This window comes from Sesamum indicum, linkage group LG8, assembly GCF_026168435.1.
Source record: "Sesamum indicum cultivar Baizhima isolate 11 linkage group LG8, ASM2616843v1, whole genome shotgun sequence".
NCBI lineage: Eukaryota > Viridiplantae > Streptophyta > Magnoliopsida > Lamiales > Pedaliaceae > Sesamum > Sesamum indicum.
In genome coordinates this window covers 18,699,478-18,719,287 of record NC_142664.1, presented here as the reverse complement: position 1 = coordinate 18,719,287, position 19,810 = coordinate 18,699,478, and the positions used below count along the sequence as shown (strand labels likewise).

At 37.1% G+C, this 19,810-nt stretch overlaps 4 protein-coding genes and 1 long non-coding RNA gene across 11 annotated transcripts; 2 read left to right on the top strand and 3 right to left on the bottom strand.

The window, feature by feature from the left end:
* Positions 1 to 169: 169 nt before the first annotated feature.
* Positions 170 to 7,284, top strand: SRD2 (snRNA activating complex family protein). Of its 6 annotated transcripts, none has more exons than XM_011087998.3 (12): positions 172 to 478; positions 911 to 1,066; positions 1,208 to 1,263; positions 2,029 to 2,095; positions 2,172 to 2,227; positions 3,667 to 3,865; positions 3,938 to 4,026; positions 4,127 to 4,205; positions 5,574 to 5,669; positions 6,059 to 6,184; positions 6,275 to 6,535; positions 6,907 to 7,284. In XM_011087998.3, the coding sequence occupies exons 2-12, from the start codon at positions 920 to 922 to the stop codon at positions 7,186 to 7,188; spliced, it is 1,458 nt and encodes a 485-aa protein (XP_011086300.1). In that variant the 5' UTR covers positions 172 to 478; positions 911 to 919; the 3' UTR covers positions 7,189 to 7,284. The 6 variants fall into 6 exon arrangements, with proteins under 6 accessions (XP_020551558.1, XP_011086300.1, XP_011086302.1 ...); XM_011088001.3 differs by having other exon boundaries at positions 173 to 478; positions 914 to 1,066; positions 4,124 to 4,205; XM_011087999.3 differs by having other exon boundaries at positions 173 to 478; positions 2,172 to 2,232; positions 3,675 to 3,865; positions 4,124 to 4,205.
* Positions 7,285 to 7,607: 323 nt separating this feature from the next.
* LOC105168074 (E3 ubiquitin-protein ligase WAV3) lies at positions 7,608 to 9,840 on the bottom strand. Of its 2 annotated transcripts, XM_011087997.3 has the most exons (3): positions 9,529 to 9,839; positions 9,321 to 9,434; positions 7,608 to 8,941 (listed from the first exon to the last, which is right to left on the bottom strand). In XM_011087997.3, exons 1-3 carry the CDS (start codon positions 9,655 to 9,657, stop codon positions 7,646 to 7,648), a joined length of 1,539 nt encoding a protein of 512 aa, XP_011086299.1. In that variant the 5' UTR covers positions 9,658 to 9,839; the 3' UTR covers positions 7,608 to 7,645. The 2 variants fall into 2 exon arrangements, with proteins under 2 accessions (XP_011086299.1, XP_011086298.1); XM_011087996.3 differs by having other exon boundaries at positions 9,321 to 9,840.
* Positions 9,841 to 10,699: 859 nt separating this feature from the next.
* On the bottom strand, positions 10,700 to 13,582 carry LOC148787279 (uncharacterized). Its single transcript, XR_016066604.1, has 3 exons — positions 13,470 to 13,582; positions 12,867 to 12,962; positions 10,700 to 12,684 (listed from the first exon to the last, which is right to left on the bottom strand). It is a non-coding gene; the product is annotated as an uncharacterized LOC148787279 (long non-coding RNA).
* Positions 13,583 to 13,860: 278 nt separating this feature from the next.
* Positions 13,861 to 14,400, bottom strand: LOC105168613 (cell wall / vacuolar inhibitor of fructosidase 2-like). The gene has a single exon (XM_011088747.1). The coding sequence runs from the start codon at positions 14,398 to 14,400 to the stop codon at positions 13,861 to 13,863; it is 540 nt and encodes a 179-aa protein (XP_011087049.1).
* Positions 14,401 to 15,218: 818 nt separating this feature from the next.
* On the top strand, positions 15,219 to 18,437 carry LOC105168073 (glucose-1-phosphate adenylyltransferase small subunit, chloroplastic/amyloplastic). The gene is made up of 9 exons (XM_011087995.3): positions 15,219 to 15,673; positions 16,087 to 16,383; positions 16,529 to 16,798; positions 16,890 to 17,069; positions 17,248 to 17,351; positions 17,487 to 17,598; positions 17,759 to 17,857; positions 17,923 to 18,042; positions 18,160 to 18,437. Exons 1-9 carry the CDS (start codon positions 15,377 to 15,379, stop codon positions 18,274 to 18,276), a joined length of 1,596 nt encoding a protein of 531 aa, XP_011086297.1. The 5' UTR covers positions 15,219 to 15,376; the 3' UTR covers positions 18,277 to 18,437.
* Positions 18,438 to 19,810: the final 1,373 nt, after the last annotated feature.

The window sequence follows — 19,810 nt, the reverse complement described above, 5'->3', positions numbered from 1 at the left end:
TATTCATATTAAGTGAGATGAATATTCATATATTTAATGAGATTCGAACGTATAATTTACTATTAATTAATGAGACCTTGATTTTAACCACTAAAATAAGATATTATTGGTCGGAAGCCACTATTAAAGCGTGTATCAGGAAATTGGGCCGGGGCCTGGTGGGAAACACGAAATCGCTGCTTCTCACTGGGTTTGCTAGTAACACGACTCTTCTTAGTTTGAAGACCGCAAAATTAGAAAACAGGAAGCAGAGATGAAGAGCCGCCCGCTAAAACCTTCCCTGATTGTCTCTGTGTTCAACTTCATATCCAAGAAATTTACTGCAGTAATTCAGGAGACCTAATCCCCCTGGAAAAACCCAACGACGACGACGACGCACTGCGCCGCCTCCGCCGACCGCGGCCCTTCCCTGCCTCCCGGCCGCCGCAGCGATTGTTTTGCGCTTTCCAATTACCAATACTTTCTACTACGAGTGTTGGTTAGTTCCGAATAGTATCTGCAGAAGTGTGTATTCTTATATGTTTGTTGTGATCTTTGTTCGCTTTTTTCTGCTGTTTTCACGGACCAATGTTAGGAGATTTCTGGTCTTGGTTGAACTACTAGCCATTTATTTTATTGTTGATGATAAATAACGAGTACGTCGACCATATTCATGCTGGTTTGGGTTACGTATGTTGATCTCCCTATAACTACTGCTTTTATAACTTTCTTGTTTCCGCTGGCAGATAAGTTCTTTGACGAACTTTTGCTCTAAAAAATACTGCTAGTTTATGAAATGTATAGATACCCTTTTGCCTAAATATATGAATCTGTTGATGCATTCTGGGAGTTGCCTTTGATACTATACGGTAGGTTTTCCCTTTTCTGCATTTCCTGATTTTTTAAATATTTTTTTCTTTTGTTTTCTCAGTAGATATATATGTCTGCAATGCTGATGGGACATGATGAGGGTGGAGAAGATCACAACGTTTCAATTCCACTTGGTGGTCCGATATATGTCCGCGACATGGTTGGCCCACTCATACGAGCCCCAGACTTTGAAAATTCTGTGTTTCAAGAACTTCAGGTATTCTATTTGGTGTTTTCTGTGTTTAAATGCTGTGAGTTTATTTGTCTCTATTTCTATCTTCTTAATGCTTATCGAGATGATGATATGGAATTTCTTGGCTATTTTATCAAAATTGTGCAATTTTTTCACTTCTTGCAGAGTCTGAAAGAAGAGCTATCCAGAGACTCTTTGGAGACATGTGATGAAGAAATTTTGTAAGCATTCCCTTGTTTCCAACCCTTTTTTTTCACATCAAAATATAAAGATTGAAGACCCTTCAATGGGTTGATTGTGCTACTTTATGCTTCTTAGAACTCCAATAACATATCTGATGCCTGACTATATTAACACTGTAGCACACTACTGAATGGATTGTCATAATGCATATGGATTATGGCCTTCTGGGAGCAACCTTTTCTCTTCTTTGAAACACATGATAAACATGGTGAAACAGTAGAGTACCTCCGGGTGTGAGAATTCTCTATTAATTTCTATGTATGGCTTTCTTTAACTCTAAGATGGAGTTTATGATAGAGCTATGCGCTAATGTTCATATTATCAACTAGCATAAATTTCCTTGGCTTCGAGCTGTTTAACACAGCACTTCAATGAAATATCTCCCTGTCACGAGCTGCTATGTGATGGCTGCTCTGTCTATTAGAGAACTTGCGCAAGTATGTCATAATATATCCTTCAAGGAAACATAAATAGGTCTAGGTTTGGATGTTCTTTTGCACTCATCATCTGTACTTGTGTTTGTCTTCTTTCTGGTCATCTCTGCTTCTCATGCATGCCAGGATTTTTTTGTTGGCTTTCCTGGATTTCCTTATTAAGTTGTTTTCTTTCTTGTAAATTGTCTACAGAAGGATGCTTCATTTCGGCTGCATTTTTCTTCCCCCATTTTTTTTCCCTTTGCACACCAATCTGATCTCTGTATCCCGTGTCAAACACCTGATCTTTTGCATTTGTAAACTTAACAGGGTTGATGAACTGAAAATAATTGGAGAGGATGAGTTAGTCGATAAAGCATTTGAAGAAGCGTTTAAGGTAACTTCTCCAAAATGAAATGCTACTGCTTAACTTACCTTATAGTACATGAAACTTCTTCTCTGTGACGAAACAGGAAGGTGAATTGGCAATAGATACTTCACAACGAACAGAAGAGCATTTGAGCCCCAGGTCAGGTAAAAATTGGGTTTGTTTCCTGCCTATATTTGGATATTGTTGATTGAAAATATGCCTGTCCTCAGATTGGTTGTGCCTTCCGCACCCCACTTTATTGTTTCTGCATGTGGAAAATTTTCTATTTTTGTTGCCTCCTATTTGCTGAGTAAGATAGCTTTCAAATACTATAGCTGGACTACTTATTTTTTTCCATGTCTGTTTTCTATATAACTCTCTAACCCATATTTCTTTTTTGGTTAAATTACCTAGAGAAAGATGTTTGTCCTTTCTCAAAAGTTAGGTGTACCATTTTCAACTATATATAATTACAGATAAGTAAGTTATTTCTGCATACTTATGATTGGGGGAGGATGTTGCTTGCCTGCGGGGCATCTTTTGCGCTGAAACTTATAGCCGCTACCTGAGTCCTGATGATCAGCGCAATGGGTAGATTTTTACTGAATAAATGACAGAGGGCTAAATCTGTTGCAGATGCTAATATCTTCTCGGCTAAAAATGGTTCCCTTCATGGCTTGGTAGAGATTTTGAATCAGACAATACAGTTGGCTGGTAAAAATGATACTGGCATGCTGGCTTAGTACATTAATATTTATTTGAGAATAAATAGAAAAGAAGTGGCTGAAAATGCAACATGTTGAGTCATTATTTCCACAAATGAGTATAGATACGACTCTTAGGGGCGTTTTGAGAGAAAAAAGTCAATCATATTAGAAAAAACCACAGGTTATATGCTTAAGAGTTGGTGTGTATTGTCTTGCTGTCTAAGTAGTAGCTAGCGCCATGAAACTTCCCACTAAGAAGCACCTTGTGTCTGATAGCTCGAACAGGAAGTAAACTCTGGTGGTGCTAAAATTTATCCCCGAAGTTTCTTATTTCTAATGTACTGCTAGCAATCTCAAACATCCCACATTGCACGGGAAGTGATGCTGTCTGAACTGTGAATAACATGCCTAATTGCCTATAATTTTTTTTGGTCTTATCACATGTATGTATTAGAGTGTCCTCAGTCCTAGTATTCCTAGTCTTTGGTATGATAGGCTTAGAGATTTTTAGTGGCATTTTTGGGCAACAGTTTGAGGGGCCGGTTCACTGAGAGCATTTGAGTGTTTGTTCTTACCCCCAGGTCAAGTACCATTGAAACTTCAGATCTGAGAGCTTTTTGGTAGGTTGTTGGTGGACAAAAACTAGAAATGATTAGAGATACAGTAAAATGCCACTAAAAAAAGCCAAGTGGAATGTGTATTTTCTTTTGGGAGAATTGAAGGAGTTTGGTGGTTGTGGTTTTGAATTTACAAGATTTCAATTTTTTTGGAACATCAGTAACTTTATTTTCCTAAAAAGTGCGTGCACCAAACAATGCTGTTGCTGGTTGGCCTGTTATATGTGATAGTATTTGCCTGATAAAGACATCTGATTTCTAGTATGATTTTCAGGAGAACAGATGATAATGGTACATCTGGTCTTGAGCATGGTGGTTTGCACAATTCAGACGGGGATATGAAGGCAATAGTTTCAAGTGAATGCTCGAACGTGTTGTCCGTGAGAGCTTGTCGTGATAAGAAATCAAACAAAAACCCTTCAGGAAAGAGGAAGAAGAGGAGGCATGAGAGAGAAGAGGATAACTCTTTTGATGTATGACTGAATGACTTGGTTATTAATGTTTTCTTCCTGTAATATATTTTTGACATTCTTGCTGTTTCCCAGGAAAGCTATATTGCAAAGGTGGAGGAACTTGCTAGAATTAAGCAGAAACAGGAAGAGCAGAAAGCAGCTGTGAGGCTGCATTCATTCGAGTAAGCATTTTAAATCTTTGATGACTGCTTTTGATCTGTTTTATCACTTTCTTCATTCACATTTTTCCTTTTTGGTATTTTACGTTCTCCCTTGTAGTAGTTCGAAGGTCCCTGGTTCTGGATCAACGGCAAAAGCTGATAAGATAAGATCACTGAGATCTGCCAGTGTTTCAACAAAGGTTTGTCATCTTCCTCTGTTCCTTTCCTTCCAATCCCATACGTTGTGTGCTAATCAGACTTGTACATTGATATCCACTATTTCACTGTGGTTTTCTATTTCTAATTTGGTGCACTTAATTATTTTTGTAATTTACAAGATTTAATGATAAAACTTGGGCACATGGCAAGGCTGTAAAAATACGCTGTGCATCTGTCAGGATCAACAAAAATAATTAAATAGATGAGGGTTTTAATACCTATTTTCCCATTTTCCCTGTATTGATTCCTAGGGTGGTTTGAATTTTTTCAACTCATCCAAGGAATCTGAGTTTGGTTATTACACATTTTTGTGATTTGGTACTCGCTGATACAAGTCTTTATTTCATTATATGCATTAAGCGATCACACCTTGATATTCCTTGGCAGCAAGGATTTTATAGAATAAGATCAACATTTTTGTGAGTGCATCAATACTACGACTAAAGATTAATTTAATTAAAATACTAAGGGGGTGATTGGTACCTAGGAATGGGAAGAGTATTCCCAAGTTTATACCTACATCTATGATTGTTATGGTTTAGGTTTGGGAATACTTATTCCAAGGGGAATTCTTATGCCCTTAGATAAGGTATTGACCATTCTCTCCCCAAACATGGTTTAGCTATCCCCAACATGTTGGGAATGAAAGTGCTTTTTGTTTCCTTGTATTAGTCTTATTTTTAGTTTTAATTGTTATTAAATTGAAGTACTTCTTGTGTCTAGTATTGAGAAATGATTGTGTATGCATGGTAATCAAAAAATGATATTAGGATATTTAATTGTTTTTATTAATTCAAAATATTCCTTTCACTGAGTAGACGAAATAATTGTAGATGCATTGTGATTGAATAAAATAGTCCATTTGGTTGTTCAAATCAATTTTTTGGGCAGAAAATTATTATCTATATGTTTACTGAGTCAATAAGTTATTTTTTTTATGTAATTAAATGTTTTTTACATATATATATATATATATTTATAACATATGAGATGTTTTATAACCTTCTATAAGCAATTTTGAAAATACTACTGTTGTACAATTTAATTCATCATATTCAATAAAATGTGAATAGGCAATTTCTTTCTAAAAAATTACAAAAGGGGCAAATTTGTTATAAAAGTAATTTCATTCCATTACTAAACGTTATTTTCTAATTATCAATTTTGTGAATAGAATCAACCAAGGAAATAACAATTCTATTACCTTCTAAGAGTCGTGGATTGTAGAGTGGTTTTCCTCCTTCCTTCTCAGTGGAATGAAAATGCTGTATGACCTGGTGATCATTCTTTACGGCAATTGTGAAATTTATTTGTTTTAGCTGTTTATGGGCTTTGCAAATGCATGGCAGGTGAGAGCCTCAAACACTTGTGATAATGTACCAGTGCAATTTCCTGAGGCTGTCCTCTGTTTTGAGGTTTACCATAACAGGAAAACATGGTTGAAGGTATTTGTTACTCACTTATTGGCACCTAAAAAATGCGTTTTTCAGAAAATTTCCACAAACACTCCAAATTAACTCCATATATAGCAACTATTCTCTAGGGAGCTGCTTTGCTGTAGATACAAGGAATTGTTTCTGTTTTTGGTCCTAGTCAGTTATTTCCAGGCAGTTCTCTCCATGTCCAGCATTTCCCCGTTTTCTACTCCTCTTTCTTAAAGAAATATAACCATCTTTTTGTGGGAAAACCACAAAATATTTATATCATACATCGAGTAGTTCTTGAATACTTATGTTGGGTAACTTATTCAGTTTGTCTACATCCTTGTTGTCCACTATTTTGTTCACATCTCTTTTCATTGCCTCAACTAATGATTTCTGGAAAACATTTGTAGACTCAAGAATTCCTGGTTCTAGGACGGCAATTTCTGACTGAAGTAAGAGACAAAACATATTGTTTGACGGATGAGATAATGAAGAAGGCGGGACATAATGATCCTTCAGGATATTTCTTGATAGAAGTAAGTTTTTGAATCACTAAGCAATCTACCTTGTATTCTCTTCCACTGAAATAAAACCGTTAAGTGATTCCACTGGGAATATGTTTCCAGGATGTTTTTTATAATGATATGAGGGATTGTTCTGCCACGGATTACAGTAAGCCCATACTTGATTGGCTCGAGAACTCTAAGAATGATGCACTTGAAAAGTGGGAATTCATTGTTTCTGGTGAGTTACAACAGAAGCAAAAGGCACTTTTGGGCAGTCAAAGCAAACAACAGTTGCCACAGTTGAAATCTGCTCACATGCAGACTACAAGATTCTGTGACATAAGATTTCGACTTGGTGCTGGATATCTTTACTGTCATCAGGTATGTTGTCTTCTTCGTTTTCTCTAGTTTGTTGCTTTTAGTGTGTTTTGGGGCTAGATTCTAGACAAAACATAGTAATTCTTTAAGAATCTCAAAGAGCAATTATTGGACTTCTGAATAAATGGTGGTTTTTTGTGCCCGAAGACTATGGGGCTACTTACCAGTCTTTGCATCGAGTTTCATAAATTGTTTTTGGCTAATATATGCCCGACTTATGGCTGCTTGTCTTGATTTCTTCTCTTCACATCCTTTTCAACTTTGCATCCATTTATATTCTGTGGGTGGTAAGAGTGAGCGCTTGATTTTGCCATGTTGCTCTACTTTGGCGTGCAGCATGTTTTAATGCAAACTGTTAATTGTTATCTTGCTAGGGGGACTGCAAACACATAATTGTGATACGTGATTTGAGGTTGATTCACCCAGAGGATGTTCAGAACCGAGCAGCTTATCCAATTCTCACTCTTCAGCAAAAGTTCCGTTATAGGAAATGTTCTGTTTGCAAAATATACAGGGCAGCAAAGATGACGGTGGATGATAAATGGGCCTTGTCGAATCCCTGTTATTTCTGTGACGTTTGTTATTATATGCTTCATTATGCAAACGGGTCTCTGCTCTACAGTGATTACTCCGTCTATGATTATCATCATGAATGACTACTATTATTTAAACAAGAATTTTTACTGGATGTTAAAAAGTTTTGTAGGATGCATGCTATTGTATGTATTCTATTCAGCTGGTAATTGGTTTAATATCTGCCCGTTAATCTTCTGTCAATTGGTGCGGCTGTTGTGATGATTATATACTTGAACTCTAGTTGCATCAGTTGTGAAAATAACGTAGTATATGCTTCTGTGATCTGTATCTACTTGACAACCACTTGGTAAGAAATTTGGTCTTCTGGGGAAATTTATTACTGTTATTGGTGTAGGAAGTTTTTTAAATTTCTTTAAGATTGTGCAGGGAGTAAATGCTGAAATAAAAGGCAAATTTATTGAAATTGGCATATGGAATAATCCATTTTACTGCTGGCTGTCATTATATTAGTAAGTTAAGTAATTACTCAAAGCAAGCCTAACTTATAAATTAAATGAATAAGTGACTGTATAAGACTTAAATTACAATTCGTGAATCTGTCAGGCTATAGCCTATAGCACCATGTAAATGCTTGGCCCATCTGCTAGCCATGAAAGGATCATGGTAATCCCAATTCTCAGCACAGCTCACTCTAACCCCTACTGTTGTACCTTCTCTATTCTCTCTTCTATCTCCTTTATTCCCCAAGCCCAGAACAATTTTACCTGTTCTAATGCATTCACTATCTCTCCCATCCTTGTACCTGTAATCCACGCATACGCTCCCTGACTCACATGTATACAAAGGGATATTCCTCTCCTCTCCTCCTCTCAGTTCTCCGATCCTCACAACCATCTGGCCTTCCCTGACCCTCAGCTGGACATCTTCAATTCTACCCCCTAGCGTTCTTGCTAGGAATTCTTCGAATTCGCGCATGATGAACCCGTTAGAAGTGCCAAATCCGTAGCCGACATGGAACTGGTGGATTGTAACTGGAACTTCAAGGTTGAACCAATGGTAGGATGGGGATGGAGTGTCAGTCAGATGCAAGATACAGGAGTCTGGATTCTTGTGGACACGATCGCTGAGTATCTTTACTCCTTTCTTTAGCCCTTCCATTGCATCTGCCTGCCCTGTATGGAATAAGTGATCGATGACTTGTAATGCAGACCTCTTCCCATATGAAGTCATGCGCCTGAGAGGAAAGACATGTGCTGCAGCTGAAGAATAGGTAACAATGGCCAGACGATCCATGGACCGTAATGGGAAAACCACCAATGCCATGGCTTGTTTCATGAGCCTCAAGTGAGCCCCATTGGGGTTTGCAACCAAGACCACATCTGTAGCTGGTTGATCCACCAGTTTCAAACGAAGATAAGCTCTGTTGTATAAGGAGCACAGTGAAGGAGTGGGAACATGTTCTGGTGATTCTTCCATTGAGGATGATCCTGGATAAGTAAAAGGAACACTCTGCAGAGAGAGATAAAGACGGGGCTGATCTTCACAAGCTTGGCCAGGCTCAACAGGATCATCATCATCATAGCGAGCTGAATGCAAGAATGACCGCCTGTGACCCCGCAAATTGGCAATGGAGTCATCAAGGATCTGTAGAACGGGATCTATCTTACAGCGCAGGGAAGACCGTGTACTTAGGGAGCGAGGTAACTGAGTCCAATGAGCACGGCAAATGGGGCACGTCACACTACCGTGGCGGACATTGGACAAGATGCAAGCAAAATGGAATGCGTGCGAGCACTGGGCTGTGAATAAGGCCTGCCCTGTGCTGCAACCGGAGCTGAAATTCAAAGGATCCAAACATATTGCACACAAGTTCTGCAAATCCATACGTGAAGAAATAGTGTAAGCAAGTGATCAATCAATCAGAGTCAACTTTTGAAGATATGTCAGCAGCACCAAAAGGAAACTACACAAACAAAGATAAGGCTTCAAGAATTCGGTCTTGTATGTCTGAAAGTGTGTAATGTGTGGAAAAGTACGAGTCTTATTGCATATGTATTGCAAATGGTGTCTGCAAATATTTTCAGTCTTATAATGTTGGGAATGAGTGAGAAGGAATTCTCCAGTTCACTTGAAGAGGAAAAGTGTCACAGACGCCTACTTGCTTAAACAAATTGGGATCATTTGAAAAGAATGTTCTAAGGAAAATAGAAATAAATAGTAAATGCCAGAAAAAAAAAGGAAAAGTAGATACCTTATTTGAAGAAGAAGGGCTGGGGGTTTCAGTTTCTGATGAGATGCTCTTGCAAGAAATGTTGCTCTTCTGAGTTTGCAGCTGGGAAGAATTACTGGCTGAATCACAAGATACCTGATTTAAGAAACATTTCAACAAATAGATCAGAACAGAGAGAGAGAGAGAGAAATAATGAACTTTTTCCATCAAGAGAGAGAGAGAGAGAGACAGTGGAGTTGTGAAGAATATGGGTGGTTTGTTGTTTGCGGCAGAAAGCGGCACAGGCACATGTAGGCACAAATATTTTCTTGGCGGCTTTCTTGAGTTTCCAGGCGGCGCCACCATCTCCTCCGCCCATTTCCACCAATGGGTTGCAGGTGGAGTTGGAGCAGACAAAGGACAGAAAGCTTACAGGAAGAAGTGCTCTGTGTCTACCAGTTGGTAATGTATGAATGTGATGATTGATGAGAATTGAGATTGATGTATCACTCTCTTACTCTTACCATCTTTATATCTCCCATTTACGTGCTCTCCCAACTTTTTGGCACCTCTACTCTTCTTTATTATTCATTTGACACAACGGCTTCTACAAATTTTAGTTTCATCAACTCAATTAAATTTGAATCAATTATATAATTGATTTGTAGTTTAAAACAAAATAAATAATTTATTTAAATTAAGTTGATAAATTATAATAGACATTTTAAAAATTTATTATAATTATAAATATTTTTTATTTTTTAAAAAATTTATAAATATTCGTTCGTGATAGTTCACTATAAAAAAATATTTATTAAACTCATATATTGCTCCAATAAGTTACTCTCGTTTAATTGGAGATAGAAGTACACACATTGTCATAGTTTTTACTGTATATGTTCAAACACTGATTTATGAGATTTGAATCCAATATATTCCATCATCTATATTTTTTGTAAACCCACATTTACCCTTTTTATTTTTTCTTTATGAATTGATTATTATATCATGATTATCAAAATTAGTAAGGAATAATTATATTGAAACCCCTTATCTATGTTCTATCTACGTAAATTATCTATATTTTTTGCATAATTATAAAAATGATCTATGATAGTAAAAAGAATAGGAATAATTTGTGTAATAATATTGACGTGTTGAGGGGGAGAGGTGTATGTATATATTCTTTTTTTTTAAAAAAAAAATCAGGGGTGATTTATATAATAATATTAATGTTTTCAGTAAGTAAATGTTTTCTAAAAATAAAAATAATTTATGTAAATAAACTATACGTGGGGTGATATAGATGTAATTATTCCAATTAATAATTATAAAGAAACACCTCTATACTAAAATTGAATTTTGTGGACTTTTTAGCATTGGTAGGTAGAATTCCAGTGAATAAAGAAGAAAAAAGAGGCTCCAGATTTACATTTGAAATAATAACTTTAAAATAAATAATAATGATGGGTTGTGGTGATGGGGATGGGGATAGGGATACCCATTGCCCGCCTCCACTTCCAACTTTAATTCAAACTCAAAATGCAGCTTCCTTCTTCAACACAAAAGCACCAAAACAATGGTGCTTCAACCCCTTATAATGTGTTTTATCAGCTTATAGGTGAATAAAATATTTTATTTTATAATATTGGACCCTCTAGTTTGTTGTCATAAATTTGTAAATGTATTTATCAATTATGTAGGTAAATGTATTTCATTTGCTCTGTGGTTGGTTTGGTTCGATCGAACTTAATTTGAACAAGAATTTTCTTCCGAATAATCCTCGTGAGCTGTCAAAAATCAGCTGCACTCTTAACCATTTTGATCTCAAAAGAAGTTAAAGATGTAGTTTTGGGGTAAAGTCGGGCAATGGCCTGTCTCTGTTTAAAGCTTATTGTTGACACGATTTCAACTTTAAGCCATTTTTTCTTTCTCTTATGAGGAATCTCTTTTCCTTCTCTTTTTCTCAGTGACAATTATTCTCCTCCCACTTCTGTCCCTCGAAAGAATACAAGCCCACTGCAAGACAGAATCAATTTCTCCATTTGCTTTTCTGACATCCCTTTGCGCATCAATCAAAGTGTGTAATTGACCCTTCATCAATTGATCAACTGAAGATGTTCCCAACCATCCGTCCGTCGATTGTTCTTCGCCATCAGGTCAGAGTGTCTAGATTCCATTTAGAGGATTGAGCAGGTTGAGTAGGCGATTTGGCGGCGTTTATAACCTGCCCTTCTCTTTCCTCCGATCCAAACCATAACCCTACTTCCTCCTTTGTTTCTTCTACTTCGACTCCTGATTTTTCCACCCGCCAGCGCCACGCAGTTTTAAACGGATATCTACATCGCCGCCACCGAGAAGATCATGGAGCGGGACTTCTTCAACAACATCTCGACGCCCAGCTCAAGACCCTCGAACACCGCCGTCTACGAAAGGCAGGAGAATGCAAAAGGCTGGATGCTCATGCCGCATATAAGTTGATGTGTTGCTTCATGGCAGATGACTAAGCATCTAAGTTCTGACAGGTAAAAGGAAGATGCTGAAACCAAAAAGATATCAACACGTGGCGAATGACTCAGCGACTAATGGCAAAAAAGTCCCGGTGCTGACTCAGCAAATTTAGGTTGACGTGGAGGACACTCAGCTTGTCTGATGAGACGTCATTGTTGACATGGCTGTGGCTACTGAGTCAGGTACTGCCAATGAGGAGCATTTGACGTGGCAAATGACTGAGTAGGTGATGTTGCACCTGACATAGCATCCAAGTGAGCATTGCTTGATGACTCAGCAAACGTAGCAGATGTGTCCGATGGGTGGCACTGGCCTATCCCCTCCCCGGCCCGAAGAAATCATGTCTGTTTCTCTCTCTTCGTCTCAGCTGGCACTCCACCCTCTCATGATTAATATGACCCGCTCCGTCCGAAAATCCTGCTCATCCTCTGCGGCAACCCTTCTCCCGGCTTCTCTGGCTGCCTGTGGGCAAGCCAATCATTTTTCAGATGGCATGCTGTACTTAACCAGTGAGTTCCTGCTGTTGTGAATGCCATGTGAGTTCCATAGCAGAATCATCTGTGGGCAAGTGGTTATAGCGAAGAGCCCCTATTAATTTGCCGGAAAACAAGAATGTGTACTTGTGCTCACATGTTTCAGTTGTTGCCTTAAGAGAAGAGTTTATACTTTGTTCCTGTAATTCTTTCTGCCTCTGTAAGCTCCTTTCCATTTCTTGGGAGGAGGAAGGCCAAAGCCTTTATCATCGCCGAATTCCAGTCTCAACAACACCGACAATGATGTCACTCTCAACAGTGGCATCTCGGTGAACATTTTCAGCCAAACCCATGAAGTCCCAAGTTGTTGTTTGAGGTTGAGAAGTTGTACTGGGGGAAAACTGATCCTACTTCTTCATATCCTGAATGGCATTCCAGAGAATTACAACTACTTCCATATTACTTTTTCATTTCAGAGATAATGAAAATTTTATGTCACAAGTGTTTAGCTTATGCCTGCCACAACAAGATTAGCTTAAATGTAATTCTGAGATTCAAGGAGAAAACAAAGAGTGAGGGTATGCAAGAATGGAAGCTAAAGAACCTCACTGCCAACAATTCCTGCTCTTGAGCTGTGAGGTAGGCTGCAAGCCTATTAAAACTCCCCGCATAACTTCTCAACAACGATTGCCTCAGAAACCTTTCAGTAAGATACATACAAAATTAATATAAATATATACCTGCATATTGCTATAAAGTACTAAATACATTTAAACTTCTGCCAACAACTTCTTGAAGCATGGCTAAAATGGTATGATGAAGGTGACTGTCTCTTCCAGCAAGGTCTATGTAACTTTTTTGTTTTTGTAATTTTTCACTCTCTTCCCGACTCTTACCTGTTCTCTTGGGGACCAACAAGTTTGAAGGAAAATTCTTACCAAAATCAGGTTTGACCAAACCAAATTAATTACGGACCAAGTGTAATATGATTGGTCACTTTGCCTGAGTTGTACATTGTCACAGCAACACATATATTGCAGTTGCTATATAATTGATTCAAGTTCGACAAAACTGATTTCGATTAGAATTTTTCCAAATTTCAAAGCAAAGATAGTATTCCGACACCAGTAAAGAAATTAAAAAATTTGCAACAAATGAATGTCAAAACACTTGCTATTTAACTCAAGTAGCTCATATGATTGCATACCTAAATATAACTACTTTTCTGTAGGAATTTGCACGGAAAATGAGTTGGGATGATGATTCAGATTTAGTCCTACTCTGTCTTACAATTCTTGCTGGTGGTGCCAGCACTCCGCAGCAGTTGTGGTTCAGCAAAAAGACATAAGAAGACAAAGATGCATAGTTGAAAACTCTTACCTACCGATCTTCTTCAGCTCCAAGAATTTGGAGGGCGCTAAAAATCACAAAAGCAACCAGCAAAATGTAGGAAAATCGACACAGACAGCATGCAGAATTTGTACATACTTTTTATGATTCAGTATATGTATTTTAACTAATGATTGATTTTGATCAGAAACCATCCAAATCGGGACAGTTTCTGAAAGTTTTTGCCAAAGGTAGCCCAAGAAATATATCTAGAGATAAATGTACAGCTTAGAAACAACAAAACAAATATTGGAAAGCTTAGCCAAATCTTCATTCCTCTTCGACAAGGGCGATGGCCTCCCCACACTCGCCTCGCAACTGCGCACACTATTCTCGACATCAATCGACAATTCATCCAACCCGTAAAACGTCTCGGAATCCAAATTTCCCAGCATTTCCGCAAGCCTCCGAATCGCCTCCTGATAATACCCCAGGCACTTCCTCAGACCCGTCAAGAATTCAGATGCTCCACCCGATTCCATGGATTTCAGCTCCGAGGCAATGTAGTCCGCGGTATCCGTTGCGTTGAGATAAGCCTGGCGGTAGGCTATGTACGCAAGAACGTATCTGTCGGCGCCAACGGCGTGTGGGTCGGAGTACATGGCCTCCTGGCAGAAAGCGTAGCTGGTGGTGTTTCTGCAGATTTGGGTGGCTAATTCGGTGGTCCCCGCGGCGGCGACGCTGGTCGAGAGGAATAGCACCGAAGTTAAACAGCAAACCATGGAGGCGTAAGGGAGAAAATCGGCCATTATTGGCGATACTGCAGGAAGAGGATGAAGATGAGGATTTGTTTGTTTGTATATATGATCAGAATCACGTGAATTAAACCTCAGAGTCTTGGGCGTACATTTATATATATATATATATACAGAAATACATACAGTGCATGGAGTAGTTAATACGTAGTTTCTTAAACAACACAATGAGCGGAAAATTTAAATTTGGATCCAATTTATTTAAACTTAAGACTAACTATATGTAATAAATATAACATGTAATAATCTATGTATAATAAAACAAAATCATTGCAACTATCCATCTAAATAACATGTAATCCGTAAATGTGATAGCCTCAATTCTACTAAGGTAATAAAATGAAAAAGGCCAAAAGTTTTAGTATTTATCTAAAAGAATCTAACTAATAGGGTGTTTTTTTTTATCTGTTCTTTTAAATATATAAAATATATATTTATCGAAAACTTATATTGGGTTGATTTTACATTTTTTGGTATAATTATTAATATTTATTCAAAAGAATCTAATTATTGGGATAATCACTTAAGGATTATCAGTTAGTAAAATAATGAAATATTTTTAGATTTCTTTTATCATAAAGAATTTGAAATACATTATAATGCTATGAACCATAGTTCAAAATAAAAACTCAAGAATTTAAAATTCTTTATCGTGTGAATTTATCCAAGCAAATATGAATATAGTTTATTAAAATAAGTAAAAAATGAAATAAAAAATAAGTGGTGCGTACGTTCCCAAAGCTCATAGTCGTTATCAAAAGATCCTCTTTGAATTCATTCCCCAACACACATTCCCAAGAACGATTTTCATGCTCATATCTTCGTTCACGTTCATTAATAATTAACAATTAATCAAACTGAAGCCAGTCAAACTCATCATCAATCTCAATACTCATTTATTATTATTATTATAGATATTAAAGCTAGTGCAAGTGTTCTCCATCATAGTACACTGACAGTGTACGTGGGGATGAAAATGGCGGCCGTGACATCTTCGTCATCGCCTATTGGATTCAAGAAGATTTATGGGCTCTCGTGTTCGTCATCTTCCGAGGTGAGTGGGCGGAACAGATCGCAGTGCAAACCCGCCATATGTTCTTCCAAATCGGAGATGTTTGGGGGGAGTGTCAGTGTGTGTGTTAATCTGCGAGGGAGCAATGCCGGACGCAATGGGAAGGGAGGGTTGCGCTCTGTCCCTGTGGTTTCTCCTAAAGCTGTTTCTGATTCCAGCTCTTCCCAGACTTGTCTTGACCCTGATACCAGCACTGTAAAATCCTCTCTCTCTCTCTCTATAGACGTGTGTGTGTCTCTCTGTGTGTGTGAGTCGCATTTTTCTTGATCTTATGGAGATTGTTATGTGTTGATTCATTCTGATTCAATGTTTTCATGGTTCTCTTGAAATTGTGATAGTATACAATGTAGAGCTTTATATGGTTGTTGCTGTTTGTCTTGGATGTGCAATATGTGCTTTTGTGGATGAACTAAAAGAAGCAAAGCTTGTCTTTTGTGCTGATTTGAACAACATAGAGTGTTCTTGATGAATGAAGCAATAGTGGAATTTATGACACTTCTCATGATCTTTAAGCATGTGTTTGGCCTATTTGATGAACCGTTCCTGGATTTACGGAACAGATTCGGATCTGTGTGAACCGAGCTTTTCTTTGATATTTGTTGATTCAGAGTGTTCTGGGCATCATTCTTGGAGGTGGAGCTGGGACGCGGCTTTATCCTCTTACCAAGAAAAGAGCGAAACCGGCTGTCCCTCTGGGTGCAAATTATCGGTTGATTGACATCCCGGTTAGCAATTGCTTGAACAGCAACATATCAAAGATCTATGTGCTCACTCAATTTAATTCAGCATCTCTTAATCGCCACTTATCAAGGGCGTATGCTAGTAATATGGGTGGTTACAAGAATGAAGGGTTCGTTGAAGTTCTTGCAGCTCAGCAAAGCCCAGAGAATCCAAACTGGTTCCAGGTATATAAGACACGATCCTTTTGATGGTATCAGTGGGAGGGCATTACTAGTTGGTATCAATAAGAGGGACATATTTAGCATACACATCAGCTGAACAAATATACAGATTCATTTATTTGTCTGCTTCTATTGTGGTATCTATTAGGGTACAGCTGATGCTGTGAGGCAGTATCTGTGGCTCTTTGAAGAACACGACGTTCTTGAATTTCTGGTTCTTGCTGGAGATCATTTATACAGGATGGATTATGCGAAATTCATCCAAGCACACAGAGAAACTGATGCTGATATAACAGTTGCTGCATTACCAATGGATGAAAAACGTGCTACGGCTTTTGGACTGATGAAGATTAATGAGGAGGGAAGGATAATAGAGTTTGCAGAGAAGCCGAAAGGGGAACAACTAAAGGCAATGCGGGTAAAACTACAAGTGATCATCTCTTGCTTATATTCTTGTTGATGTTTCTTATCTACTGATTTGTTGTTCATTTGTCTCCTGACTATGCTAGGTTGACACCACGATTTTAGGTCTTGATGATGAGAGAGCAAAGGAAATGCCTTATATTGCAAGTATGGGTATCTATGTTTTCAGTAAGGATGCAATGTTGAATTTACTGCGCGAGAAATTCCCAGGCGCCAATGATTTTGGAAGTGAAGTTATTCCAGGTGCTACTTCAATCGGTATGAGGGTAAGCTATGTTTGAGGAATTGGATGCACAAGTATACCTGTTTCTACTTCATACATCAGAGTAATCTTTTCTTGATGAACAATGTGTGGGAAATAATATGTATTATGATGGTAGTTCCCTAAATAAGATACTTGAGTCCTCTATTTGGTTTCTGAATAACTTCTTTTTTCTGTTTCAGGTGCAAGCCTATTTGTATGATGGTTACTGGGAAGACATTGGGACTATTGAGGCTTTCTACAATGCTAATCTGGGGATCACGAAGAAGCCTGTGCCCGATTTCAGGTAAATCACCGTAATAACTCAACACAAGTGATAAAGCCTGTCTCTGTTCCCCCGCCCACCGGTCCATTTCCCATGTTTCATGGCGGCAATTAACCAAGACTTGCATTTTACATCCAATTGATCAATTGGCTGCAGTTTCTACGATCGTTCCTCTCCAATCTATACACAACCACGTTACCTACCACCTTCCAAAATGCTCAATGCTGATGTTACCGACAGTGTCATTGGTGAGGGTTGTGTCATAAAGGTAAAGATCTGTCTGTTTTGAACACACACGTAATATGGATGAAGGTTTTGTACTGTAGATTGTTAGTCAAGATATAATGATTAATGATTTTGACCTCTCATGGAAAGATCATAGAGAGGAAGATCAGTGCTTACTAAAATGCTAGTTCTTAACTTTGCAGAATTGTAAGATTCACCATTCTGTTATCGGTCTGCGTTCATGCATTTCAGAGGGTGCAATCATAGAGGACACCCTGTTGATGGGAGCTGACTATTATGAGGTAATTTTGTCGGTTACAACATTTTCTGGATGTTCCAACACTAATCCTGCTGCCTCTTGAACCAGACTGATGCAGATAGAAGACTCCTAGTAGCAAAAGGTAGTGTTCCAATTGGTATTGGCAAGAATACTCACATAAAGCGGGCAATAATTGACAAAAACGCCCGCATTGGAGACAATGTGAAGGTAGATTTTATCATGGTCATCTATTACCGCGACACTTGTGTGTTTTTATTTATGTAAATAAAACATTGTTATGGTTAAAACTCAGCTTGCTTCTTGATTCCTTTATTATGCTTACAGATCATTAACAGTGACAATGTGCAAGAGACAGCAAGAGAAACAGATGGATACTTCATCAAGAGCGGCATTGTCACTGTAATCAAAGATGCTTTAATTCCTAGTGGAACAATTATTTGAAGATGAAGATCATCTTTAAGCAGCCCAAGAGCCATTTTACTTGACTAAATTCCTGTCTTTTTTTGCACCTACTCTATAGAGCAAAATCATGCAATAAAATGTAGTCATTTAGCCAGATTAAGACAAGGACGTGAAGTGCAATGCCAATGCATGCTTTACCATGTTGATCTGACTTGTCTTTAATCCTAAATGTTTTCTTGGATGCTTTTTCCTCATTGCATACACTCCATTTTATTTTGAAAGCCTATATTGATGATATACTATGTTTGGATCACCTTTTTTGAAACATTTTTTCAGTTCAAGAGTTTTTCTGGAACTAGTAAAATAAAATTTTATTGACATATAAAATTATACTTTTTAATATTTTTTAGTTATCAAATAAAATTTTAAAAAAATATAAAACATCTCAAATTACTCATATACTTATAATATCTTTATAATTAACATACTTCTCTTTCTTGCAAAGAGATGCTTCTTCAATTTTCAAATCGCATCTATTCTTAATCATATAGCCTATATGTTTTCCTAGCATCATATAGCATATTATGTATCCAATAAATACACTTTAAATGCTAAAATTACATTTTAATCTATCTACTACAAAAAGTATTCACTTTACATAACGAGTGATTTTTAGTTGATTTTTATTTTTCTTTTAACCTATGTTACTTTTCAAAATGTTTACTTTACATGACAATTCATTTAATTGCTTTTCATTTGTCATCAAACCTATATATTTTAATATATTAAGTGATCTAACTAAGTGTCATTTATATCTATATTAGGAATCTTTTTCTTAGGTAAATGTAAATTACATTAGAAACGAACTATAAAGTGGTAGAACATGACAAAGGCAATGGGCCTAATTCACATACAACATAGCCACCACTTACCAAATTTCACCCCATTAATTCCTTTTAATGTTCATAATTTTTTCTGGTCATGTCGCCTTATATCATAGAGGTATTTTGATCTAGTAAGTGTATTATATTATATAAATAATATGCAAAAAATTGATATCAGTAAATGTGAAAAATTATTAATAGGAATCAATATGGATAATGTGAAAGTAATTAATAAGAATAAATGTGTGTAATGTGAAAAGTAATTAATAAGTATATTATTTCACATTTTTATACTTAAAAAAATTACATTACAAAGTTAATTTAGTCCAATCAAAAAAAGAAAGAAGCTTTTTAGGTGATCTACACTTTTATAGATATATAATATAATATAAATATAGATATAGATATAGAAGAGTATTCTGAAAAACTTATTAAAAAGGTTTGATGTATCTCTGGATGTTTCTGAGAAAACCTTTACTTGTTGTTTAGTGTCAGATTAAACCTTTTAATGATTGAACGATGTAATATAAGTACGTATCTATAGTTTCGAATGAAAATTCATACATATACATAAATATACCTCATATACTAATTAATATCAATGCTTACTACTTCCTAGAGTACACAGATTCTCAGTTCTTGTGAGCACATAATATCCAATACAGGACTGCTAGAAATTTCAAGGGCAC